This window comes from Vulpes lagopus, chromosome 7 (assembly GCF_018345385.1).
Source record: "Vulpes lagopus strain Blue_001 chromosome 7, ASM1834538v1, whole genome shotgun sequence".
Lineage (NCBI taxonomy): Eukaryota > Metazoa > Chordata > Mammalia > Carnivora > Canidae > Vulpes > Vulpes lagopus.
In genome coordinates, this window is record NC_054830.1 from 105,408 (window position 1) to 131,442 (window position 26,035).

Below are 26,035 nucleotides of genomic sequence, written 5' to 3' on the forward strand. Positions count from 1 at the left end.
GCATGTGCAGACCACACAGCTGGAGGGAGATGGGGTGGGAGAGGGGTGCGAGGGACCCCACCGCAGCCAGGCTCCTGGGGGTGATGGGGGGAGCCCCTGCGCCCACATCTTAGGTGGGGACAAGGCGATGCCCGCAGCGACACAGCCCTTGGGTCCCGCTTGGGCAGGGCTGGGAGAGGCTTGCGGGACCAGCCTTGCGGGATGCAGGGGAAGTCAGGAGCGAAGGAACAAGCGCATCGGGGCCCCTCTCCAGCCCGCGGATCTCTGGAATCTGATACTTGCTGAGACTCCCCTAGTCCAGAACCCAGTCAATCCTCCGGGCTGCCCTGCCTGCCTCTCCTCTCCCCAACGGCCGATTTCCCACTCAGGAATCCGATCACTTCTGTGCTTGAAGGGTCCCAGGCGCTCTCCCGGGCACCAGGCTTCAGCCCGGCGCTCTCCTCCCCTCCACCACCCCACTGCTCTCACCTCCAGTCACACAAGCCGTCCTTCTGTTCCCGGAATGTGCTGTGAGCCACACATACCACAGGGCCTTTGCACATGCTGTTCCTTCTGCCTAGAACTCGGTCCTCATCAGCTGGGCCTCTCATCCTCCAGATCACAGCCCCTGGGTCATTCCCTCAGAGAGACCCTCCTGGATTTCCTGCGGTCCCTAAGTTGCAGGACTCTCCCCCTTTCAGAGTTGTCATCACATGCCGAGCGGTGATTTGATTCATGTCCCTTGACTATCAACTGCATGAGGACAGGTCTGTCCCAGTCACCGCTGCATCCTTGGTATCCACCTGGCCGAGGTCCTGGCAGGTGAGGGGAGCCCAACGCAGGCACAGAGCGGATATCAGGATGGGGGAGCGGCGGGTGGACCAGTGAAGGGAACGAATAACAGATGGACGGTGGATGCGTGGAGAGACGGAGGGACGGACGGGCGCCTCTGTCTCCGCGTCCCTAAAGTAAGACACACGGCGGCAGAGTCCCCTCTGGCTCTGCCTTTTTTGAAAGCTGCCCCCCGCCAGTTACAGACCAGAGTGGCTGTGGCTCCCCAGACTCTCTGGGCTCCCTCAGGGCAGGGGACGGGGCCTCCTGGCTGCAGAGAGAGCCAGACGGCGGGCGGGACACGGGGGGGGGGGGCGCTGGGAAGGCCTCTGGGAGCGTCAGAGATGGGGTCTCTGGAGGGAGAGCCCGGGAATCACATGAGGGAAGGTCTGGAGCATGGGCTCTGATGGTGACAGGAGGGGACACCTGAGAAGTCAGGCCACATTCAGGTAAATCGGGAGCAGTGAGGAGGAGGAAACGGAGCTGCGTGCCAGGTATGTGGGGCACCTTGCACCAGAGGCTTGCAGCGTGTCGGAGATACACCACGGTGTTTCCAGGCACGGGGGTGGGGTGTCTAAGAGGAGGGGGTGCATTCCCGGGGGTGGTGGAGGTGTCCGGATGACGTCCGGGTTCTGGGGGAGCCCCCCCCCAGGGACACACAGGCCCACTCCCCGTGCTCCATTCCCCACACACTCCAGCACCAGGGAAGCGGGGGTGACAACTGTGCCTTGGCCTCCCAACCCCAGGGCCCCCCAGCATCAGGTGGGCTGGCTTCCTCATGGTCCTTCCCACGTGGGATTACAGAGATCCCAGACGTCCAGTCCGGGGTGACAGCTGGGAGGGCAGGGCCCTCAGGACGACCCCCACCAGGGCCTGGCACTGCCTGAGCCCTGAGACCCCCCACTTCACCACCCATGGGTGTCCTGGCCCGAGGGCCCAAAGCACCTCAGTTGTTCCCCATAAAAGACAACTGTGCACTGATATTTCAGGTGGGAAAACTGAACTGGTCAAGCACAGGAATCCAGCTCTGCAGGGAGGTGAGCTGAGGTCCCCCCCCGGGCAGAGATGGAACCTCCTGAGCCACGCGGGGACCCTGGCCAGGGCTCGGAGAGAGAGGGCTGCGTTTCCGTAGTATATTTTCTTTAAAGGTGAGAGAAGGTTCTGTCTTTGGTATGGACGGCCTCACCCCAGGCAGAGGGTGGAGGGAGGCAGGGGTCAGCGGGACGAAGGGGTCTTGGGCCCCCATCTCTTGGCCTCGCTGACCCAGCCCAGGGCCGGCTGAAGAAGGGAGATCCAGAGGCCCAACCGGAGGAAGGAGAGACAGCGGCGGTTCTAGCCTGACCAGAGTCCGGAGAGAGGCTGAGGAGCCCTAAGGCCACGACAGGGGCATCTGTGCAGCAGGACAGGAGCCGAGAACCATCACCTGGGGAAGAAAGGGACGGAGACGTCAGCGGTGGGCTGTGCAGCAGCCACAGCAGGAGCGGGGACCTGGGCTCAGGGGCTCCCTGGGTTACGGGGCCCAGCGAGGGTCCTCGGGCCGAGGGGCCAGGCTGAGGTCTCAGCTCCACACGCTCTTGCAGTGCGACCTGGGGCAGTGCCTTCCCCTCTGTGCTGTTCCTCCTCCTGCAAAATGAAGATGCTCAGAACCACCTGGGGCTCAGGAAGCTTCAGGGGGTGCTGAGCACCGTGCTACCGTACTAGCACCGCCACCGGCATTGCTTCCCAGGTCACAAACCCCTTTGGGGACAGAAGGGAAGCATGTCTTACCCCGACGCGTGCAATCACACGGCCCAGCGGCACTGCTGACCATTCCAGGGCTGCCACGGGCCAGGAGAGCAGCCAACCTGGCCACAAACTCCTCTGCTGAGCCTTGGGGAAGCTCCACAGGCCCCCCTTGCAGCCCCTCCCTCCGCAGCTGGGCCCCCAGCTCCTGGCTTCCCAAACGCCAGGTCCCACGGCTCCCACTCCCCAAAACAGTTCATGCACCCCTGCTCCGCCTCATCTTCTCCGCCTAAACCACCTCCCACCTCCCCCGGAGGCCACAGTCTCTCACCAACAAGGTGCTGGAATCACCCAGACCTGCTTATTCCTCCTCAGCTCAAAACTCTCCCACGGCTCCCCAGCAACAAAAGCAAAAAGCCGAGGTGCCCCTCTCATGTCCCCCAACGTCTCCTCGAACATCCACGCTAGCCCCTCCCCCAGCGCAGCGCCACCTCCTCCCGAGATTTCTCATCAGCAGTTAAACACGGAGTCACCACCTCAGCAACTCCACCCGCAGGTACAGACCCAGGAGCAAGGAAAACATGTCCACACAGAAACCTGGACGTGCATGTTCTGAGTGGCATTATCGTAACAGCCAAAAAGTGGGAACAGCCAGATGCCCATGAGAGTGAACACGTAAACACGTGTCCACACACGTGCAGGCATGTCACCAGGCCTGAGCAGGAGCGAGGTGCCCTTATGCCCTGCCCCGGGGACCAACCCCGAGCCCACGACGCTCAGAGAGGGAACCAGACACAGGAGGCCCCCGGGGGTGCGAGTCCACGCGTGTGACACGTCCAGGACGGGCTCGTCCACGCATGGGGAGGGGTTGGGAAGGCCGGGGGAGGGGAAGGGGGTTGGGGGGCTGAGGGCTGATGGTTAATGGGGACAGGATTTCCTTTTGGGCCAATGGAATGTTCTGGAATTAGGTAGAGGATGATTGCGCATCTCTAAACATGCTAAAAACCACTGAGTGGCACATTTTAAATGGGTGGATTGAGTAGTTTGTGAATTCCTGCTTAATTTTTTTAAATGAGAAAGGAACTGGGTGAACGGGTGAACGCTGGGAGCGCGCGGGCCGACCACACACCTGGCTCAGGGCTCACGTTTGACCACCCCGCGCAGATGCAGCTCGCTTTCGGCGGCCACGATGGGCTGCCCGTTCTGCAGGTGGTAGTCGATGAGGTGGCTGATGCTCTCGAAGAGCACATCCTTGGTCCGCACCTGCAGGGCCAGAGGCCTCAGCATCAGCGCCGCTGGGAGCTTGTACGCGAGCCTGCTGACGGGGAATCTGCCTCCCGAGGGCCCGCCCCGAGGGTCTGATGCAGGCTCGAGTCTGAGAACCGCCGGCCCAGAAGCTTCCAGTTCAACCACAGAGTCAGACTCAGAATTCCAGAGTTAGATAGGGACACAGGCTCTGAAAGCACAGGATGTGGGGGCCACACTTCCTGCCGCAAGTTGAATGGAGGCCCCAAAAAGACATGTCTGTGCCCCAAACCCTGACACCTGTGGATGCGACCTTATTTGGAAAAAGTGTCTTTGTAGAGGTGACTAAGTGAAGAGTCCTGTGGTGAGCTCGTCCTGAAGGCCCCAAAGCCAGCGACTGGTGCCCTTGTAAGAGCCGGCACAGCAGCGACCAGAGGGGCACGTCAACAGCCCAGGGACACCAAGGGCTGCCCGCACCTCGGGGGCCAGGAGAGCCTGGACGGGGCCCTCCGTGGGAGCCCCAGCAGGAGGCAGCCCTACAGCGCCGGCCTCTCGGCCCTGCGGCCTCCGGAGCTGGGGAACAACACTCTCCTGACGTTTACACCACTCAGTTGGCCGTCACTCGGCAGGGCAGCCCTAGGAAATCTCGGGGACGCCTAACGGAAAACAATCTGCTGCATCTCGAAACGAGAAAATCTTAGCATCACCACATGCTACAACTGGATGCACCAGAGCCGGTAGCCCGCTGGCCCCGCTGCCGGCTAGTCCCTGGACAAGGCGGGCTCACTGGACGCAAGACATCCAGAGAGCAGGCTTCAAACGCACGTTCCTAGGCCCCGTGGCAAAACCCTCTACTTCTTTGGAACTGGGACAAAGAATTTGAAGTTCTGAAGCTTCTGGAGCTTTAGGAATTGCCAGTCCTGTCCTGTAGATCCCTTAGCAGAGAGGGAATGGGAGTCCAGGGGGTACTGACCTCACAGGCCAGGCCAGAGATTGCAGCTCTGAGCCAGACACAAGGGGAACGGAAAGAACAGCCCCCCACCCCAGGCCAGGCCCCCCACCTCACCCCCGGACTGTGACCTACACGGAGACCGAGAACATACCAAGCTCCCCGGGGGCGGTTCTGGGGACTCAGCACTTGGTAAACTCTGGCAAGACTCTAACACCCCCAAGCTCCTTCCCCTGGAAAATAACTGTGAACCCAAGGCCCTTCTTGGACGCTGGGAAACGCTGCATAAACCCTAGAACTCCTTGCAAATTGAAAAATGCTTTGCAAACCCCAAAATGCTTTAGGAGCTGTACAATACCAAAGCTCAAATTGACTCAAAGCAGCAGTCAGGTGCGGGATGATTTCATCTACCACGAGGGGGGTGAGGGGGACCCACAGTGAAAGAATCATGCAGTTCAAGGACGGGGTTAAAAACACACAGGCTAAAAAAACAAAAAACAAACAAACAAACCCACACAGAAAAAAAAAAAAAACCCACACAGGCTTCAAAGACGTCAAAACAAGGGGAAAGTGTGCATCTAGCAACTTGTACAGCCTAGAACTCCCCGTAAATTGAAACATGCTTTGTGAGCCTTAAAATACACCGGAAAAGAAAACGTCATATTTATCCAAGGCACCAATATTTGTAGGATGCACACTGATTATAGACGGTGGGGAAAGGGCATCAGATATAGTCCTTTGTAAACCCTGAAAGGCCCTGAAATTGGAAAAGGTTTTGTACCCCGCAAAATGCTGTATTGACTTGGGAACTCCTTTATAGATTCCCAAATTCTTGACAAAGTGGGAAATACTGTGTAATTCTAAATTACCTAGTAAACGGGGACAGAATCCGTCAACAGCCGGCTTTGTAATCCGGGACAGACTTCCCTGAACCTATAGGTGGAGGTGGACGCCCGCTCCGACCCCGCCCCGCCCGCTCTGGCCCCGCCCCGTCCACTGTGGCCCCGCCCCGCCCGCTCCGGCCCCGCCCCCTCCCGCTGTGGCCACGCCTCCCGTCCGGTGCCCCGCCCCTTACCACGCCCTCTGGGTCCACCAGCAGCAGGTGCTTGGGCTGCCCCGCGTGCATGCCCGTGAGGACGTACTGCCCGGGGTTAGTGACGCTGTCGCGCACCAGGAAGTCCCCGTCGGCTCGGAGCAGCTTCTCTGCCGCCCTCCGGCTCATCTGGCCATGGTACCAGGGTTCCTGCCGCAGCTGCTCCTCCGTGGGGGCGATGGGGGCCCGGCGGGTGGGGGGGCTGGGCCACTGATCCTCCACGGGAAGGGGCGCCACCGCCGTGCCCGCCCCCGCAGAGCACTCGTGCAGCTTCAGAGCATCCTCGAAGGGTCCTGCGGGCGAGGACGAGGACGCGGCGCTGGAGGCAGGGGCGGGCAGCTGCCCCGTGGGGGCAGGGCTAGAGGGGGAGGGGTCTGCGCTGGGGACCTTGCACTGAGCCCGCAGGCCCTCACTGGGTGTGTGCTGAGTGTGCACTGCGTGGGAGTGTGTGCTGAGTGTGCACCTGGGGGGTGCTGAGTGGGTGTCTGTGCTGAGTGTGCACCTGGGGGGGTGCTGAGTGGGTGTGTGTGCTGAGTGTGCACCTGGGGGGTGCTGAGTGGGTGTGTGTGTGCTGTGTGCACTGAGTGGGAGTGTGTGAGTGTGCACCTGGGGGTGCTGAGTGGGTGTGTGTGCTGAGTGTGCACCTGGGGGGGTGCTGAGTGGGTGTGTGTGCTGTGTGCACCTGGGGGTGCTGAGTGGGTGTGTGTGCTGAGTGTGCACCTGGGGGTGCTGAGTGGGTGTGTGTGCTGAGTGTGCACTGAGTGGGAGTGTGTGAGTGTGCACCTGGGGGTGCTGAGTGGGTGTGTGTTCTGAGTGTGCACCTGGGGGTGCTGAGTGGGTGTGTGTGCTGAGTATGCACTGTGTGGAAGCATGAGCTGAGTGTGTGTGTGTGTGCATTGTGTTGAGCAGGTGTGTGCTGAGTGGGTGAGTGTGCACTGTGTGGAAGTGTGTGCGGAGTGTGTGTGTGCATTGTGTTGAGCAGGTATGTGCTGAGTGGGTTGTGAGTGTGCACTGTGTGGAAGTGTGTGCGGAGTGGGTGTGTACATTGTGTTGAGCGGGTGTGTGCTGAGTGTGCACCGTGTGGGAGCGTTGCTGAGTGGGTGTGTGGTGGTGTGTGTGCTGAGCGGGTGTGTGTGCTGCGTGTCCACTTGTGGGTGTGTGTGGTGAGCGTGCACTGCGTGCTGTGTGCCTGTGCTCTGCCTGCCTGCTGTGCGGCGCCAACCGTGCACCGCTCTCCTTCACCGCTTTCGGGTCCTGGTGGTTGTGCGGCACATACAGGCGACGACAACGTGCACACACACTTTTCTTGTCTCGTCCCTGCGGCCTCCTGCCCAGTGTCTGTGGCACCCATGTCGTGTAGCCCCTGCCACACACAGCCCCGGCGCCAGCCATGCACGCCTGCCTCCTACAGACCCCGAGGCCCCTGCGGGTCCCCAGGGGCTTCCTGAGGCTCCCGCCAGGCACCAGCGTCACCTGGACATGTCACCTGGACGAGCCGCTCGCCTCTCTGAGCCGGTCTCCTCGCCGTAAGTGGGATGCGGGACCGCACGGGTCAGGCTCCCCGACGCCCTGGCGACCCGCCCTGAGCAGCCGTCCCCGGGGCTCCTACAGCCCTGCCACCCCCTGCCCCTTGGGAATCCTGCGGTCCAGGCGCAGCTGGACATCCGGCCGCCAGGACACGGGACCAGCCCTGGCCAAGCCACGTGTCCTCCTCAGCCTGCCACCCGCCGGCCCGGGGCGGCCCAGAATTCTCAAGGGAAGCCTGGCCAGGGTCGCTGGGCCATCTGGTCACCCCCAGGGAACGGCCAGCGTGAGGGTGGCTGTGAGGAGCCAGCGGCGGCTGCCGCAGGGACAGCTCGGGTCGGCTGGCGCTAAGACACTGGGCTGTTGGGCTGGGGGTGCTCTGCAGACTCGGTGAAGCCCGAAATTCCCAGCTGGCTTGGGTGGATCCGGGGCATCTCCCACTAGGGGGTGTCTGAGGGAGGGAAACGACCCCTCACGGGCCAAGACCCCGACGCGCTGGCGGAACAGGACGGTGTGGTTGGATCAGGAGGGTGCCCTGGACGCAAGCCTCCTCCATGAGACGAGCCCAGTGGGAGGGTTAGGGCCCAGGTCCTCCAACCAGGGAGGAGCCAGCTAAAGCCCCTCATCAGAGGGGGGGCGGGGGCCGGCAGGGGGAAGGAGCCCAGGCCCCCCAGGAGACGGGGGAGTCTCATAGAGAAGAGCGCCCTCCCCTTACACTAGAGAGGAAACTCGCTTACCCCCTAAGAGACTGCAGGGTCCCAGGAAGGGGGGCCCCGGAGCCTCCACCATCAGACGGGGAATCCCAGAGGAAGCACTCGTCCCCATGCCACCCTCACCAGCTTGCCAAGCCCCAAGGGGCAGCAGGCTGGGCCCCCCCACGTACGCATGTCAAACAGATCCTTCTTGGGGCTGTCCTCTGCCTGCGGGGGCTCCGGGGCGTCCAGGCCCTGCGTGTTGACGTACAGGTGGTCCTCGTAGTCTCTGGGGCCCCTGGCGTCGGCCTGCACGTAGCCGTCCCCCGGTGGGCCTGGGAACACAGGAGAGTGGCGGGGTCAGCGGGGGCCACCCACGCCCGGCGCCCCCGGGAGAGACGCCGTGCAGCACCCTGTGGCTGACCACCCCGCCGTGTCACCAGGGGCTGCGGGGCAGCTGGGCGCCACACCGGCAGGGCCGCTGCCCCCAGGCAGCCCGGCGGCAGAAATCCCTACATGAGTGTGAAACGCCCACGTCTGAAAAATAACAATGACACTGCTCTGCCTGTAACCGTGTCATCCACGTCACCCACGTGACGCATGGTCACTCGTTTCTATTTTAGGAGTTCCTTCCTGTTCTCTTGAACGTTAATTGTGAGCGTGTGAAGCATTTCCGTGCCTCAAAAGCCTCCCCCGCAGGAAAAGTCATCCCTGGAGGGATTTGTCCCTCGGGTCCACTCAGCGCCTCAGCTTCTGCGGGGTCCCGACCGGGCCACCTGTGCCTGGTTCCCTGGCGCTCCCCGCGGCGTCCGAGCAGGTGCCGGGTGTCTGCGGGGCTGAGAGGTGAGACGTGGCCCCACGAGGACATTAGCTCCCATTTCCCTTATTTTGAGCAAGGCTGAGCCTCTTTGCAAGGTTCAAAGTTAACTCATGTGTGTTTTTCCAGAACCGTCTGTGGATCTCTGAACGTCACCACTTGTAGTCCCGGCACAGAAGCGATGATTCCAATACACAGTTTGCAATGTCCCTGCTATGCCCACTTCGTCCTTCCCCGTGGACTTGGGAGCTCACAGGCCGACTCCGCCTGCCGTCCACCGACACGGGCACGTGAGCGGACCTCTCGTGACCAGTCCCTTGCTCTGTGACACGGGGAGAATCGGAGCTGCCCCTTTACAAGCAGGGGCATTAAGCCCGCAGGACGGTGTCCGGCAGGGCTTCCAGCTCAACAGGAGTGGCAGCCTGGGCCCACCCAGAGGACGGCCAGTGCCCCAGCCTCTCGTGGCCGGGGCAGCGTAACAGGGACGAACCCCAGGCGGCAGGCGTCCAGACGGAGAATCCCAGGCCGTGGGAGCTGGGGCAGGAGTGCGCTGCCGGCGTCGTTGGCTAGAGAGCGGGGAAGAGCTCGCGCAAAGGCTCGGGCCGGGAGATGCTGGGGAGCCCCGGGACTCAGGGGTGACACGGGGCCGTGGGCCCAGCACCAGGGCCCCGGTGGCTGCCCAGTGACAGAAGGGCTCTTTTACCACGGCGCTGGGAGTCAGGGAGGGTTCTGACGTGTGGCAGCGAAATGCCCAGATGATTCGGGAAGATCGAAAATAGCAGCAAACACAGCGCAGGTGTTGGAGAGGCTGGAGGGAACAGGCAGCCGCAGCAGGCGGGTGGGCGAGGCGCCTGGCACGGCCACCTGGGAGGGCGGCCTCGGCTTGCTCAGCACGGAGGCCCTGAGCCCATCAAGAGCGGCGGGGGGTGGGGGGAGTGAGGTCCCGGAGGGGAGCCGGGCCCAAGGCGGATTCTAGCCTCATGTCGTTTTGAATGATGAGTCACAGGATAAAATGCTCACGGGCTGAAAACGGAATCATTTTGTTAAAAACACCTGACGGGAGGGCAACTGCACGCTTTCTCCGGCCCCGGTGCGGGGTCGGCCGTGTGGCGAACGCACGGTGGGAGTGTGCACACGATGCACCATCTGCAGGAGCGAGCCGGATGCTGCATGCACTGAATTGGCTTGACTGCACATGGAAAAATCTGGAAAAGTAACGCACGCTAGCAACGACGACAGTGGTGGCCTGACCGGACGTGGACGGGCCGACGGGACTTGTCGCTGAACGCCTTTCTACGCGCTGGCATTTTGAACCACGGGAATGCAGTATCGCTCCCCCCAAAACGCAAAGCAACGAGTCTGGAGCCTGGGGAGCGAGCACCGGGTCACGGGTGGAAGAGGAGGGGCCCGCAGCTGAGCCCCCGGGGCACCTACCAGCACCTGACGGGCCCAGGTCCCACGGCAGGCTGCGGGCGTCCCGTCGAGCAGGAGCTGCCCCCTGAAACAGAGAGCAGGGGTCCTCCTGCAGGTGCAAGCCCCCTGCCCAGCCTGGCGCCCCCCCCCCACCCCCCGCGGGGCTGGAGACAAAAGTCAGACGCAAAGGGCAGCTCCCAGGCCTCCCAGCCCTGCTCAGCCCCTGGCTCTGCAACTGCCCTCATCTGTCCGTCTGTCCACTCGCCTCCGCTGCAGCCTCAGCTGCCCGCTCGGCTCCTGCCACACGCTGTTCCCTCCGCTGGGGTGCCCTTCCCTGCACTGCTCACCCAGGCAACTCCTATTCACCCTCCAGAGCCCAGCCCAGACACTGCTTTCCCGGCCACAGGGTCAGTCTCCCCATTGTGGACTCTTGAGACCACCCCTGGGAGCTCGGCTCACGGCCCCAATTAAACCGCTGACATAATCTCCCGAGCATCTGGGGCGGGGAGTCGTGACCGCGGATGGGCCGTGGGGCCGGACGCATCTGTGCGATTTGGGGAAGGAAGTGGGGGAGGCAGGGACCCTCCATTAGGATCACGGGGAAGGGAGCAGGAGAAGCTGGGGGCCCAAGGACCACCCTGGCAGCCCCCCGCCCCCAGGAGGCCCACGGGGCTGACCTGGCCGAGGGCCCCGAGGGCGCCGGGCTGGGCCAGGGCGAGCCTGGAGTCCACCAGCCCGCCCGGGGGCGGCTCCTTCCCCGGGATGCTGTTGTAGTAATTGTGGTCCGCTTCGTCCTCGTCGCCCCAGGCTGACTCCTCGGGCCTGGTGAGCCTGCGCACACACACAAGCACAGGAGGCCCCGCGCTCAGGGCCGGGAGGGAGGGTTGGGGGGGCCAAGGGCCTGTGTGTGGCCTGAGCCTTGCACGGGGGGCGGGACGAGCCGGGCTGGGGGCCCCGGCCAGTAGACGGGTGTGCAGGTGGCACGGGACGGGCAGGCGGCTGCCGGGCAGAGCGGAGGGGACTCGGGGGCACCGGGTCTCTCTGCAAACCCTTCCTGTGCCTTGTCATGCACGTATGAATTCTTAACACGCGTGTTTACTCCATACGGGGTCTCCTTCTGCCCGCTGAGGTACGACCTGGCCCCTGGCCCACAGCTGCGGGGGCTTTCTATGCTTTTCAGCCACAGAACTTTGAAACGATTCAGAGAACGTCCAGAGAACAACGATGTCTGGTGACGCGGGAAAGTGACACGAAATCCGAGATTTAGCGTCTATAAATAAAGGCTGGCTGGCCCGGGGCCCGCCGAGCGCTAGCAGCCCCCACGGCTGCTCTTGCCACGCGGCCGAGACAGGTGGTCTGGCCCACGTCGCCGAAAACATTGACTGTGGGCCCTTCGCAGACGCGCCGGCCACCCCCGTGCAGACTGGAGATGACAGCCGCCGCGACAGGCCCTGGATCCTCGCCTCAGCCGGGCGGGGGGCGGGGGGGACGGGGGGGGGGGGGGGGGCGTGGTTAGGGTTCGGGTTTTCATCTGGGTTTACAGGTGCGGGAACCGGACGGCGGCTGAGAGCCAGGGCGGAGGTGAGTGCGGGGAGCGGGAGGCGGAGGGGCCTGGTACCTCTCCGGGGGCACCGCCACCCTGGGCGGGCTGTGCAGGTACTGCTTGAAGCGTAGCTCGAAGGCCTGGCCCACGGTGCTGATGATGCTCTGGGCGAGGCCCTCACAGCACTCCAGGATGTGGCAGGCTGCGGACGGAGGTCACGCGGCATTGGTGTGGCCGTGCGGGCTGGCACACCCCGCCCCGCCCGCCCCGCCCGCCCTCACCTCTCTGGTTGATGGGATCCTTGGCTACGTAGGCCACATAGTCCGTCATGTCCTGGGGAGAGAGGATGGGTGACACGGGTCAGTCGGACCCCCTGCGCCAGCCTGCCCGGGCTCCCCAGCCTCCTCGCCTAGCTCCGCGGGGGCAGAGGGTCTCAAGGCTGCAGGGGACACAGGGAACCAGAAGTCCACCCCCCCAGCCCCGGCCTTACCGTGTCGCCGCCCGACGCGAAGGAGATGGACTGCATGTGGTGGTTGGCAATGATCTGGCCAGAGAGAGACACGCGCAGTCACGGGGCCGGGTCGACTGTTCACTAGGCCAGGGCCGCAGGGAGGGCCCAGGGAGGGCGGGGTGGGCAGTGGGCACCGGGGACCAGGAGGGCGGCGGGGTGGGGAGCCCCCTCCCGGGCTGAGTGCGGAGGCCACAGCCAGCCTCACACATGCACACTCCCGAGGCCCGGACACACACACACAGGGACTCACTCAGACCCACGCACAGGGCCTCCCACGTTGAATGCCCAGAGACACAACCAGTGCCACCGACCCCCAGACACACTCAAGCCCGTCTTCACACCCTGGCACATGGCGCTTCGGGCCTCATGTCCATTCACACGGACACTGAGGTGTGGCACACTCACCTGGCACACCCAGTGGAGCCATGCAGGGGTGAGACCTGCCAGAGGCCCCAGTCTGCACACCGCCCGGTGTGCTCGTTTGCATGCTCATTTTTATTAACTTGCTTATTTGCATGCTCATTTATTCACTTGCTCATTTGCATGCTCATTTATTCACTTGCTCATTTGCATTTGTGCACTCACACACACATTCACTCATTGCAGATTTGCTTGATGTGCACATTTGCACACTTGTTTCCAAGGTCATTTGTGTGCCTGCACCATTCGCCAGCCCCTGAGTGGACCCGTTGCTGCACGAGCCACACAGCAGCTGAGGCCCCCGCACGGGCTCCCTCCTTTGCACCCTCACAGCCACACGTCACAGCACTTCCCAGGGTCACGGCGCTGTCTGGACACATCCCAGCTTCTCCCCATGAGCCTCACTGACCCCTCCAGCTCTGTCTCCCGACGGAGTGACCTCTGCCTAGAATGTCCTCTGCTCACCTCCTCCCTCAGAGGTAGCCCCACCGCCTCCAGGAAGCCCTCCACCCCACCCCTGCTCGGTCACAGAGCCCTGTGCACACCTATAACAACCCTCGCCTGGCCTCTCGGGGCTTTTTGGAATTTATAATTATCCCTTCTTTGTGCAATGATATTTTGCTGGTTTGTCCACCAGGAGATTCCACGGCAGGGCTCTCATCCCGGGCACGGCGAGCCTGGTGCGGGCCGCTCTCTACTGTGGGGTTCAGCCGCACCCCCCACCACTCACCCAACTCTGGGCATCATGAGGCGGCCCGGCTCCGGCTCAGGGTGGGTCTCGGCAGGTGTCCAGGTGAGCACGTGACACCACGCCCGGCGCTGCGCCCACCGGCCTCGGCCCGCCCGCGTGGGGCTGACGACCCCCGCGGCACCTACCTGGCGCGTGGCGGGCACGGAGAGGTTGAGGCCGTCGGTGGAGATGCTCACGGCGATGCTCATGCCGGCGAAGCGCAGGTTGCTCTTGCCCAGGATGGAGGCCAGTGCCTTGTTGGGGGCCTGGGGACGGGGGAGGGCAGTGCTGGGCCTGGGGAAGGGCGGCTACAGGGGGCTGGCTGGGGGGGTCCGGGAGCGCCCCTCCCGCGCCCCAGCCACGCCCACCAGCGCCACGCCCCACCCCAGCCACGCCCACCGGCCCCTCCCCCACCCAGCCACGCCCACCAGCGCCCCTTTCCCCAACCACGCCCACCGGCCCCTCCCACGACCCAGCCACGCCCCCGCCCCAGCCACGCCCACCGGCCCCTCCCCCGCCCAGCCACGCCCACCAGCGCCCCTTCCCCCCAACCACGCCCCCGGCCCCTCCCACGACCCAGCCACGCCCCCCGGCCCCTCCCACGCCCCAGCCACGCCCACCAGCGCCCCTCCCCAGCCACGCCACTCCCCGGCCACGCCCACCGGCCCCTCCCACGCCCGCCAGCGACCCGCAAGGCCCGCGAGCCCCTCCCCACCTTCTTCTTCCAGGAGCCCCGGACGCCAGGCACCGCCTCGTGGAGCCGGTTGATGGCTTCCCTGTGAGGGGGAGCAAGGAGAGGGCTTTAGCGAGCTGGGGGGCGGGGAGCAGGCAGGCGCTCGGAGGGTGTGGGGGTCAGAAGCCACAGACGAGGGAAGGAGGGTCCTGGAGAGAGAAGAGGAGGGACGGAGCCCCCCACCCCCACGGCCCCTGGCGGCACCGGCCCCCGCCCCCGCCCCCGCCCCCACCCCCGCAGGGACCAGCGCCTCCAGGGCCACAGCCCAACTCGGAGCCACAGGGCCCGGATTCGGGGAGACCCGCCCAGCCCTGGAGCCTGCACCCCACGATGCTCGCGGCCACAGTCCAGAGCCCCATCCGAGGCCCGAGCGGGCGACCCCCAGACCACAGGACGAGACCGTGGAACTGCTGGTCCCCGAGGGCGCGACACCTCCGGGCCCTGAGGCTGAGCCCGCCCGGCCCCTCGAAACCGCTGGAAGCAGCAGCGGGAGCCTCACCCCGGCAGGCGGCCCTGTGCACCGGGTCCCGGGGCCCCTTGGGCGGCAAGGCGGAGTCGCACACACCTGCACCCACGTGCGCGCCCGCGACACGCACGTGCACACGAGGCCTGCACAGGCCTGTTCACAGCAACACAGGTCACGGGATCACCCAAGGGCAGAAGCCACTCAGGTGTCGGTCGACCGGTGAACAGACATAGCGCGTCCCCCCCCACGGGCACGTCCCAGCCTTGAGCAGGAGCGAGGCCCCCAACACTCAGGGAGGGGACCAGATACAGGAGGCCCCACGGGGTGGGAGTCCACGCGTGCGACATGTGCAGGATGGGCTCGTCCATGCTCGGGGAGGGGGCTGGGAAGGGGATTGGGGGGGACAGGGTTGCCTTTTGGGGAGATGGAATGTTCTGGAATCAGGGAGGGAGCGGCTGCACAATTCTGCGATAAAACCAAAACACCCGGAATCGTGCATCATGAGCGTGTGAATGCTGTGCTCGTGTCAAAGGGTGTCTTCACGTCTGCAACGAACCGACGGACGACCCCCCTGCCCTGGTCGTACCCACGACTCTTCACGCCTCGATAGCGGCAGCTCAGAGCATCAGCGCATCCACAGACCTGCCGTCCCACCGTGACCTGGGCCACCCCTGGGGGGCAGCCCACACAGGGGGTCCCACGACATGCTGAGCCGTCCCCGCGGACCCACACACGGCAAGGACCAGGTACACAGTCCCGGGTCTGGGGAGCAGGAGCTCCCGGAGGGCAGGACACAGACTCGGGCACCACGTCCCCCCCCAGGCTGCACCGTCCCCCAGGCTGTGAGGCAGGAGGGACTGTCACAGCACCCACCACCCCGGGTTCCCCTCACAAGCTGTCTGAGCCTGGGGCTGCTGCCCCTCCAGAGCGTCACATCGGCCCTCCCCCAGCTGCCCCAGCCCCTGGCCCCACAGCAGCCGGCGTCAAAGGCTCACCTGGTCACCTGGGTGCGAGTGTTAAAATCCAGAGAGCGCATGGAGCGGAGGACTTCGATGCAGCCCATGTACTGCGGGAGGAGAGAACGGCGGTTAGCAGGCCGGCCCCGAGCACCCGCCGGGAGCCCGCGCCAGGTGGCAGGTGAGCCCAGGCCTTCCTCCAGCGCCCACTTCACTCTCTTCTCCTGCCCCTGCCCCCCCCCGCAATGGCCGGCCCTGCTGCCTCAGGGCCTTTGCACCTGCTGTCTCCCTGCTGCTCCCTTTCCCCACTGGCTCATGGACCGATTCCTTCCCCATCTCGAGGCTCAGCGTCGCCTCCTCTGAGCTGCCCCCACCCCCGGCGCTACGCAGGCTGCCGCATGGGACTGGGGGACCCCTCCAGGCCCAGGGCGCTATTGGTTTCATCTGCTGTTTGTTCTCCCTTTCTGTTCCACCCGGGTGGCGACGCTCCTGCTCACCACCGCAGCCCCGAGGCCCAGCACGGGGCCTGCAGGGGCGGGGAGGACAGTGCCTGGTCCATGAGGCCCCTGCACATCGACTACCTGACCCTTTCCAGGCAAAGTGGGTCAACCGCTGCCGAGGCCACCATCCCCCACAGAAAGGGACATCGGGGCCTCCAAGATGACGCTGGGGGACGGTGGACCCTCAACCACTGCTAGGGGAGGGCAGGGACCAGGCTAGGCCCACGGCCTCCTTCCAGCTGGCATCTATGTGCTGCGGGAACACGCAGGATGATGGCTAATGGGGACAGGTTTCTTCTGGGGTGACGGAACGTTCTGGAACTAGACAGTGGCGATGGCTGCACAACTTTGTGAAGGTACTAAATACCATTAAGTCATATGTACACTTTAAAGTGGTTGATGGTTGGGGCACCCGGCTGGCTCAGCCGGTGGAGCATGCCACTCTTGGTCTCAGGGTCCTGAGCTCAAGCCCCATGTTAGGCCCCGACTTTACTTACAATGAAATGAAATAAAGTGGTTCGTGGTTAACTTGGTTGTAAATGTCACCTCAATGTTTGAAAAATCACAAATGCACACACACTTTGACCTTGAAACTCCATTTGTAGGACTTTTTGCCACAGATACACCAGCCCAGGGGCTGCCCGTGTGTGCAAAGCCACCGTGTCTCACCCTCTCCACAGGGCTCGCAGCCTGCAGGACTGCACGGGGACACGTGGGCAGGTGTTTGCTGCCCCAGGGGATCAGCGCCCGCCCACTCCTCCGGCTGGCCCTGCTCTGGGAGTCCCACATCCCTCTGTCCCCCTCAGGTACGCCCTTTCGCACACACCCTCCCTTCCTGCTGGGGCCTGCAGCACTGAACAAATCAGCAAGAAATTAGGGACACCCTAAAACTCAACACATCCAGGATTGTGAGACTCCATATGTGACCGCAGTTCAATCGGAATTGCCGCTAAACAATGACTGTTTCCTTAGTATAAGTATGTCCCAAGTAGGGCATGTGACACACTTACACCAAAAGTCACTGGAGTTTATTGGGACTTTTAATTTAACGGGGTGCCCTGTATTCTTGCTAAATATAAGCAAATCACGGTTCTTGGAATGGAAGAGTACGCATTTGTAAAAAAAAGACCAGAATTTTTTTATGCGTTTATACAAAATTGTCTCCAAGGTATGTCATTAAGTAGCAAGAACAAGGTATAGGGTAGAGGTCATGGTGAGTCACCATTCATGCGGACAAGGGGTCAAGGAGGAGCTTGTGCACATGCGCATGTATACGCAGCGCGTGTGTGTTTGCACGAGTACAGTGGCTGCTTCTGGGAGAGAAACCGTACGTCACTGACAGACTGTAAACATGGTCGCAAGTCATTCCTCCCCCCTTCCGAGCCGTTGGGTTGGTCACAGGACTTGTTTGGGCCAATGCGTTGTCAGCAGAGTTGCCACAGACAGGGTCTACAAGGCGCTTGTGCCCTGGAGCTCATCCCCTCACTGGTCTCAGACACGTGGCCCATCCCCGTCATCCCAGGTGACACCGGCCAAATGCCGTGTGAATGAAGAGCCCGTTCAGCCCCCGCTGACCCAGAGAACCACAAGAAATAATAAGTGCTATTGTCCTGTGCTAGATTGCAGGATGACTTGTTACATGGTGACTGCTAACGGAGATAGTGACCAGAGGAGGAGTACGACTCCTCCCAGCCAAGGAAAGACCCAGCCCAAGGGAATGGCCGGTACAAGGCCCAGAAGTGAGAACAAACATGGAGACATCACAGACTCGCTCCCGTAGAGCTAGAGCAGAGAATCAAGGAGCAAAGAAAGATAACAAGGTGGGACCAAGGAGGCTATAGGGCCCTAGGGCTGGGTATGCTGGGTAAGCTGGGGAGCCATGGGAGACTTTTAAGTAGGGGACTGAACAGATCTGTGTTGCCTTCCCTTGGACAGATGGTTAGACGGATGGATGGATGGATGGATGGATGGAAGGATGGATGGATGGATGGATGGTTAGATGGATGGATGATGGATGTGTGGGTAGATGGGTTATGGATGGATGGATGACCATAAGGATGGGTAATGGATGGATGTTGGATGGATGGTTAGATGGATGGGTGGTGGATGTGTGGGTAGATGGGTGATAGATGGATGGTTGGATGGATGGATGGGTAATGGATGGATAATGGATGGGTAGATGGATGTATAGACAATAGATGGATGGGTGGTTGGATGGATGAAGGATGGGCGGATGGATGATGAATAGATGAGAGACAGGCAGATGGATGGACCATGGATGGATGGATGATGGATGGACGGATGGGTGGGCAAATGGATGATAGATGGATGGGTGGACAGATGGATAGGTGAATAGGTACACGGATGGACGGATGGACAGGAACGGCCTCTATGCCAGGCATGTGTAGACATGAAGGACCTCAAGGGAACTTGCGGTGGTCCTTGCTCCAGGAGTGGATTTTCTCACTGAGGGGACAGCTTTGGTGGGGTGCCGGCTGCCCACAGGTATCCTGCCTCCAGCAGAGCACGCGTGTGTGGGGTGCAGGCCGGCATTCTAGGCCCAGGGCGAGGGCTTCTGATTCCCACACCACCCCCAGGCTCACTAACTAACACACAGTGTCGCTAACTGCGAGGCTGACGTCCTCCAGGGTGCCCCCCGCCCCGCCTAGACGGAGGGTGGGGTGCACGCCGTGACCGCCCTGGAGAGATGGGAGTGGGAGCAGGAGGGGCCACACCGGGACGGCCCCGAAGGCTGGGAACAGGGACTGCGAACCCAGATGCCTCGCAGCGCGGGAGGCAAGCAGACGGCCGGAGGCTCCCGCACACACGGCTGATCCGCACCCACGCGTCCCGCAGCGTGCTGCATCCGTCACCTCTCTCCCTGCGCTGCACCCACATCCCCACGCTCGAGTGACAGGCATCACCTCGTAGGAAACGCAGGCCCAAGGAGGCTCGATGAGAGTCAGGGCACGGAGGCCGCCGACGGGATTCGCACCGGGCCCTCCGGGGCCAGAGCCTCACCACCGCACCACCGGAGCTAGTGTGGACGGTGCAAGCTGCTCGTTCCATGGCCAGAGGGCCCAGGGCGCCGGACACCTGACTTTTACGAGAGAGGCCAGACATCCAAGGCTTTTGCGTGACACCTTCTAATTTGTAAATGTGGACAAGAAATTGGAATTTTATGTTGAAATGGAAGGGGTGGGGGGCGGTGCTCAGAGGCCCACTTCAGCCTTGGGTCTGCCAGCGAGCGGGACCTGGGCCGCACAGCTGTGGTGGGTGAGCCCCCGCCTCCCCGGCTTTGCCCCCACGCACCCCCCGGAGCCACCAGACGGACCTGGATCCAGCACGGGCGTCCCAGTAAGATGCACCGATGGATCCGCAAGGCGAGGCTGCCTGCACCTGCCGGGCCGAGAGCCTGCACCCCACCCTCCCGGGAGCCCCTGGAGCCGGCCTGCGGCCCCTCAGCCTCAACCCCACGGCCTCCAGAGCCCGAGCCCGAAGAACACTCGCCGCGTGGGGCCCAGCGCGTGGGAACTTGCTACTGCCGCCCCAGGACACTGGCGCAGAAGGTCGGGGGAGGGGTCCCCAAATGCTGTGTCCCATCCTCCCTTTTGCATATGCAGCCCCTGAGGCAACCAGAGCCCACCCGAGGGAGGAGCTGATTTATAAGTGTTCCCCACACTGCCCCGGGGATGGACACGACACTCACGGAGGGGACCAGACACAGGAGGCCCCACGGGGTGTGAGTCCACGCATGTGACATGTCCACGCACGGGGAGGGGGCTGGGGGCCGGGGGGGGAATGGGGGTGATGGGGCCGGGGTTTCCTTTTGGGGAGATGGAACATTTGGGATTAGATTATGTCGAGGGTTTTCATAACCCTGCAAATGTACTAAAAACCTCTGAATCGTACAATTCAAATGTGCAAATGTGATGGTATCGACTTTTATCCTGTCACTACCATCGGCCTGTGGTTTGAGGCCTAACAGAGTCCTCCGCGTGACCCGAGTACACACCCCGAGGTCCGGGAAGCATCCATCCATGCGACCAGTCACTGGGTGTCTGTTGGGCACTGGGACGGGGGCACAGCCCCCATGTCTTCCCCCCAAAGAAGCTCCAGGACAGACTAACCCCCATGCGGGGGGCAGGCGGGCCACAGGGCAACAGGGGCCGAGCGCGCCCTGCCGGGAACCGGAGACCCCCAACGCCTTAGATGTTCCTTATCCCTCAAGGTCTGGCCAAGACTTAACAGGGACACCCCGCAGATCCCTAACTAGTGGTAAGGGGAGCTGACGACCCCCTCACCAGGTCTCAGCCCCCTGCCCCCGCTCCCGGAGACCACACGTGGGCCGGCTCCCTGCGCCCCGCGCTCCCTGACGCTGGCGGCCAAGGACCCGGCTTGCAGGCCCGCACCCCAGCTGCCGCGGCTTCCCCCCTGTGTCTACACTTCGCTCCTCTTAGGACACCAGTCGTGTTAGATTGACATGATTGGGGGCCCCGGGGAGGCTCGGTCAGGTCCTGGGGTCGAGCTCCAAGTGGGGCTCCTGCTCCCTGGAGAGTCTGCTTTGCCCCCTCCCCCTGCCCATCCCTCTGACTCTCCCCCTGCCCCACCCCCTGCTCTCTCGCTAAAAACGAACCAAAAAAAAATATTTACCGCCCACCCTGCTGTGGGATGGCCTCCCGATCGCCACATCATATCCGCAGAGACCCTATTTCCAAATAAAGCCCCATTCTGAGATGCCAGCGGACGTGGATTTGGGGGAGCTCCACTCTTACCAGTACACCGAGTGACCCAGGTTTCCAGAGCTGGCATCAGGACGGGCACCCCTCCCTGCCGCTCGCTTTGCTGAAAGGGGAAGATGCAGCCCGCCGCTGTGCCTCCCGCCCAGAGCGCGGCCCCGACCCAAGGCTGAGCAGACAGCACAGGCAGACAGGGACAGCCGCGGGGTAACCTGCGAGGGCTCTCAGAAGCTGCGTCCTCTGGGACGAGCAGTGTCACCCGGACGCCAACGGTCCAGGCCCCCGGGGACCTCAGAACACCCCACCGGGGGACCCCGCAGGATCACCTAGCGCACAGCTTAGGGCACAGAGCGCACTCACCCCACCCTGCATCCACCCCCACCACTGTCTCCAGAACCTTCCGTCTCCCCTCACGGAGACCCCGTCCCCAGGAAGCACTGACCCCCCACTCCCCGCCCTGCACCGGCTCCGACCGCCTCCTCTCTGTCCCTGTGGATGGGCCTCCTCTGGGGACCTCCTGGGAGTGGGGTCCTGCAGGAGGCGTCCTCCTGGGTCTGGGTCCCCTCCCTGAGCCCGGTGTCCTCAGGGTCCGTCCACGTGGGGGCAGGTGTCGGGGCCCTTCCTCCCCAAGGCCGGGTCGTGTCCCGGGTGTGGACGGGCCACGCTGAGTGTGGACACCAGGTGATTCCCCCTCCTGGCTGCTGTGACTCGTGCTGCCGTGAAGACGGGGGTGCAAATACCTATTTGAGTCCCAGCTTTTATGTCTTTGGCAAACGTGCGTGACGGCGGGGCCAGGATGCTCTCAAATACACCCTGAATGTCCTGGAACCATCACGCAGGTTGGCAGGAGGCTTTATTCCGGGGCGGCTGCGACTTTCCCGGGCACCGCCCCCGACGGCAGAGGGGCAGGGCACCTGCAGGGGCCGCAGCTTCCGCCATCCCCACACCTGCCACACCTGCCCCTGCTCACGCACACGCCAGGTCCTTGTGCGTCTCCTTGTGGTCGCTGCTCAATTACAGCAGATCGACTCTCGGGGGAAATCAACGTGGGGGGGCGACGGGCGTGTGCGGAATCACGCCGGGTGGAAGGCTGACTGCGTGTAGGCTGCGCTTGATCCCATGGCCCTGCGAGCAGTTGTCTTGAGCTGCTGGTCCCCAGACGATCTTGGAAGAGGGAGCGGGACCGGGGCCCCCAGCGCCGCACACAGATCCCGGGGAGTCCGCGGGGCGGGTTCCCTCCATTCACGCCCTCCCCTCCGCTGAAGGCCGAGGCCAGAGAGCAGCCGAGCTCTCGTCCCGCGGGCAGGCGGGGCCGCACACGACCGCTGGGATTGGATTTAAAATCAAGTAAGATCACGGTTTAGCTCGCTGGCCACACTGGCCACACTTCAAGGGCCCCGTGGCGGCACGTGCCGACCACGCGGGACGGCGGAGACCTAGAACGTTCCACAGCCTCAGGAAGTCCTCTGGGCAGGGACCATGTGGGTTCATCACATGGCTTCAGCAGTCACGGGATTTGTGCCCGGCCAGCGAGACGTGGGGCGAGGCTGCTGGGTGGCCGTGGACGGGTTCCCGTAGTCATGCGAGGCCCCCAGAGGAGGGCTCTCTCGTGCAGGGGGGGGTCTCTGGGGTGCTGGCGGCCCGGGGCGGCGGGAACAGCCCCGACGGGGCAGCCGGGAGCCGCCGAGGCACGCTGTCGCGGCCGGGGATGGGGTCTGAGGGGCGGGTGTCGGCGCAGGCGGGCTCCCCCCGAGGCTCCGGGGAGGTCCCCGCGGTCCCCCACATGCAGCCAGCTCGCTCTGTCTTCCCGCCCTCCGCTCCGTGTCCTCACGCAGCTTCAAGGGACACACTGGATTCGGGCCTTGTCCTCCAGCCTGACCTCGTCTCCCCTTAATTCATTACATCTGCAAAGACCCCATGTCCGGACCCATCACGTTCTGAGGTTCCAAGTGGACGTGGATTTGGGGGGGACGCTCTTCACCCCAATGCGGATGGAGAGAGCCCGGATCCACGCCGAGGTCACTGGGCTGCTGGGTTACTCGGCCACACGGCTGCCCCCGGGGTCTCTTCTCACATGAGACAATGGCCTCCCTTCACCTGGAGGCTGCGAGTCTGGGTGGGGGAGGGATCCCGGGAGATGGGTGGGCCCCGGGCCATGGGGACCATCCACGCTGACCTACTGTGATGCGCGTCCACCTCTGCTGGCCCGGGTGCCGCCCTCTCACCTACAACAGGGATCGGTCTAGGGGCTGCGAAGTCCGTGGGCGCGTCCGCCGGTGTCAGCTTTCCCTCGCCACTTCCACAAATTACCCACGTGTGACACCGATGTACCCCCTTAGGTCTGGGGTCAGGAGCCCCCCATGGGCCTCCCGGGGCTAAACCCAGATGTGGGCAGGACTGGTCATAAGTTCCAGACACATGGGTCCTGTAACCCGAACATGCCAAGCTCATTCCCTGCCACTGGGCCTTTGCACATGCTATGCCCCCACCCGGACCTCTCTTTCCCCAGTTGCCTCGTGTGTGGGGCCTCATGGCTTCAGCTCTCAGCTTAAATGTCATCTCCTGAGGGATGCCTTCCCCGACTTCCCCAGCTGAAGTAACCCCCCAGTCTCTGACTCTGGCATCACTTTAATTTTTTTTAATTTATTTTTTATTGGTGTTCAATTTGCCAACATATAGAATAACACCCAGCGCTCAACCCATCACTTTAATTTCTGCATTTTAATTTAGCGCCTGCCAATATCCACCATTTATTTGTTCTCTTATTTACTTACCGTCGATGCTTCCCTCCAGAATCTAAGCCCTATAAAAGCAGGGACCAGACCTTCTCATTTCCTACCCGGTCGTCAGTGCCTGGCAGGGTGGGCATGCACTAGATATTGGCTGCATTGGCCAAAAAACGTCACGATCACTGGAATAACCCAACAGCCTGCACCCCGCAACCTAAGCATCTCAATTCTGGACAATTCTAGCGCACCTGCACCCAGGCCAAGGGGCAGCTAGGGCTCGCCCTGCAAGGTTCACAGCAGCATCCACGACGCACTCTTGCTACAAAGCCCATCCTGAGCCCAGCCAGGGTTTAAAAGACCCCACTCTGGGCAGCCCTGGGTGGCTCAGCGGTTTAGCGCCGCCTTCAGCCCAGGCTGTGACCCTGGAGACCCGGGATTGAGTCCCGCCTTGGGCTCCCTGCATGGAGCCTGCTTGTCTCTCTGCCTGTGTCTCTCTCGCTATGTGTGTGTCTCTCATGAATAAATAAATAAAACTTTTATAAATAAATAAAATACTTTTTTCAAAAAACCAAAACAGAAAAGACAGCAGCCATTGCATTAGGGCCACTGGACTCCGGGATGACCTCACCTTAACTTGATTACTTCTCCAAGATCCTATTTCTTTCTCTTTTTTTAATATTTATTTGTTTGTTTATGATAGATACGGGGGGGGGGGGGGCGCAGAGACACAGGCAGAGGGAGAAGCAGGCTCCATGCAGGGAGCCGGACGTGGGACTCAATCACGGGACTCCAGGATCATGCTCTGGGCCAAAGGCAGGCGCTAAACCGCTGAGCCACCCAGGGATCCCCCAAGACCCTATTTCTAACTAAGACTCCATCCTCAGGCCCCCCCTGGATGTGAATCCAGCGGAGAAAGCACAGAACCCAGCTCTGGGGGAGGAAGGACACCACGTGTCTGGGACACTCGTGCAGGGAACACACACACATAACCAAATGCAAACATGGTAACCTCCAAGGTCCTGGCCCCAGAGGCCCCCGAGGGGGTGTGCATGCGTCCAGAGGCTGGATGACAGGTGTCGCGGGCGGGTCCTCCGACGGAGCAGTGAGCTGCAGGTGCGGGAGGACGGGCGCCCTGGGAGGCGCACCGGCACCTGAACCCACGCACACGGGGGGGGGGGGGTGTTCGAGTGGAGAAGGTAACGGTTTAGAGGGTTTAGAGTCGCCGGTACAGGTGACACCTGTTCTATTGGTCCGACTGCTCCCGAGGAAGCGAGGAAGCGCACGGCAGGCCCCTCGCCCCCCCTCCGCGCCCCGGCCCCTCTCCAGGGCGGCCCGGGCCTGCGCTCCCCAGCTCCTCCCCAGCTCGGCTGAGGCCCGGTCCCGGCGTCGGGATGCGCCCCCCCCCGCCCCCGCGCGCCCAGGCCGAGCCGCGGGTCCGCGCTGCGCATGCGCGTCCCCCACCCACCTGCCGCCTCTCCCCGCCCTCCCCACGTGACGCCGTGGGAACCGTGACCCCCGCGCCTCGGGCTGGGGGCGGCCAGCGCTGCGCAGGCTGGAGGTGGGGGTCCGGCATCCCGGGGGCGGGGGCGCAGCGAGGATGGGGAGGGGCGCCCGGGCCGGGAGTGCGGGAGGGAGCCCGGGGATGCCGCCGCCGCACTCACCCGCACGATGTAGGAGACCCCGGGCCCCAGGACCCTGGCGTCGGGGTGCAGCCAGCCGTGCGCCGGCTTGTGGATGAAGCTGCCCTTGCGGATCCACTCGGCGGCGGCGGCGGCGGCGTCCGGGGGCCCCGCGCCCCCCCGCGCGCCCCGCGGCCCCCGCGCCCCCGCGGCCCGGCAGCGGCTGAGCGCGGGCAGCGGACACGGCGCGGCGCAGCGGGGCTCGCAGGCGCCCAGGACGGCGGCCGCCAGCGCGGGGACGCCCCCGGGCGCGGCCTCCTCGGGCTGCGGGTCGGCGCCCCCCGCGCCCCCCGCGCCCCCCGCGCCCCCGGCCGTGCGCGCCGCCGCCGGGCCCCGGCCCAGGAAGCCCGCGGGGGCGGCGAACTTCCACTGCGGCATGCGCGGCAGCAGCGCGCAGAAGGTGGTGGGCGCCTCGGGCTCCGGGGGCGCGGGGGGCGCGGGGGGCGTGCGCCCGCCCGGACCCTGCGTCATGGCCGCGGCCGCCGACCCAGCCCGCCGGGCGCTGCGCCTGGCGCGGAGGCGGCCCTCCCCGGCCCTCCGCGGCCCTCCCCGGCCCGCTCCCTCCCGCCCCCTCCCCGCCCCCGGCCCGGTGATGTCATCCGCCCGGCCCAGCGCGCAGCCGCGGGGGGCTGCGCCCCTGGGACCCGGGCCCCGGGCGGCTGGGGAAACTGAGGCGCGCCCGGGGCGCAGCGAGGTTGCAGCCCGAATTCCTGGCAGGACGGGGGGGGGGGGGGATGGGGGGACATCACCTGCCTTGGCCCGTT

At 63.7% G+C, this 26,035-nt stretch overlaps 1 protein-coding gene across 2 annotated transcripts; it reads right to left on the bottom strand.

Annotated features, from left to right (window-relative positions):
- Nucleotides 1-1,793: 1,793 nt before the first annotated feature.
- SHC2 (SHC adaptor protein 2) lies at nucleotides 1,794-25,774 on the bottom strand. Of its 2 annotated transcripts, XM_041760489.1 has the most exons (13): nucleotides 25,254-25,774; nucleotides 15,664-15,734; nucleotides 14,185-14,245; nucleotides 13,616-13,735; nucleotides 12,299-12,352; nucleotides 12,090-12,141; nucleotides 11,884-12,010; nucleotides 10,943-11,096; nucleotides 10,287-10,350; nucleotides 8,227-8,370; nucleotides 5,802-6,112; nucleotides 3,662-3,795; nucleotides 1,794-2,233 (listed from the first exon to the last, which is right to left on the bottom strand). In XM_041760489.1, the coding sequence occupies exons 1-12, from the start codon at nucleotides 25,740-25,742 to the stop codon at nucleotides 3,667-3,669; spliced, it is 1,776 nt and encodes a 591-aa protein (XP_041616423.1). In that variant the 5' UTR covers nucleotides 25,743-25,774; the 3' UTR covers nucleotides 1,794-2,233; nucleotides 3,662-3,666. The 2 variants fall into 2 exon arrangements, with proteins under 2 accessions (XP_041616423.1, XP_041616424.1); XM_041760490.1 differs by lacking the exon at nucleotides 3,662-3,795.
- Between the last annotated feature and the right edge of the window lie 261 nt (nucleotides 25,775-26,035).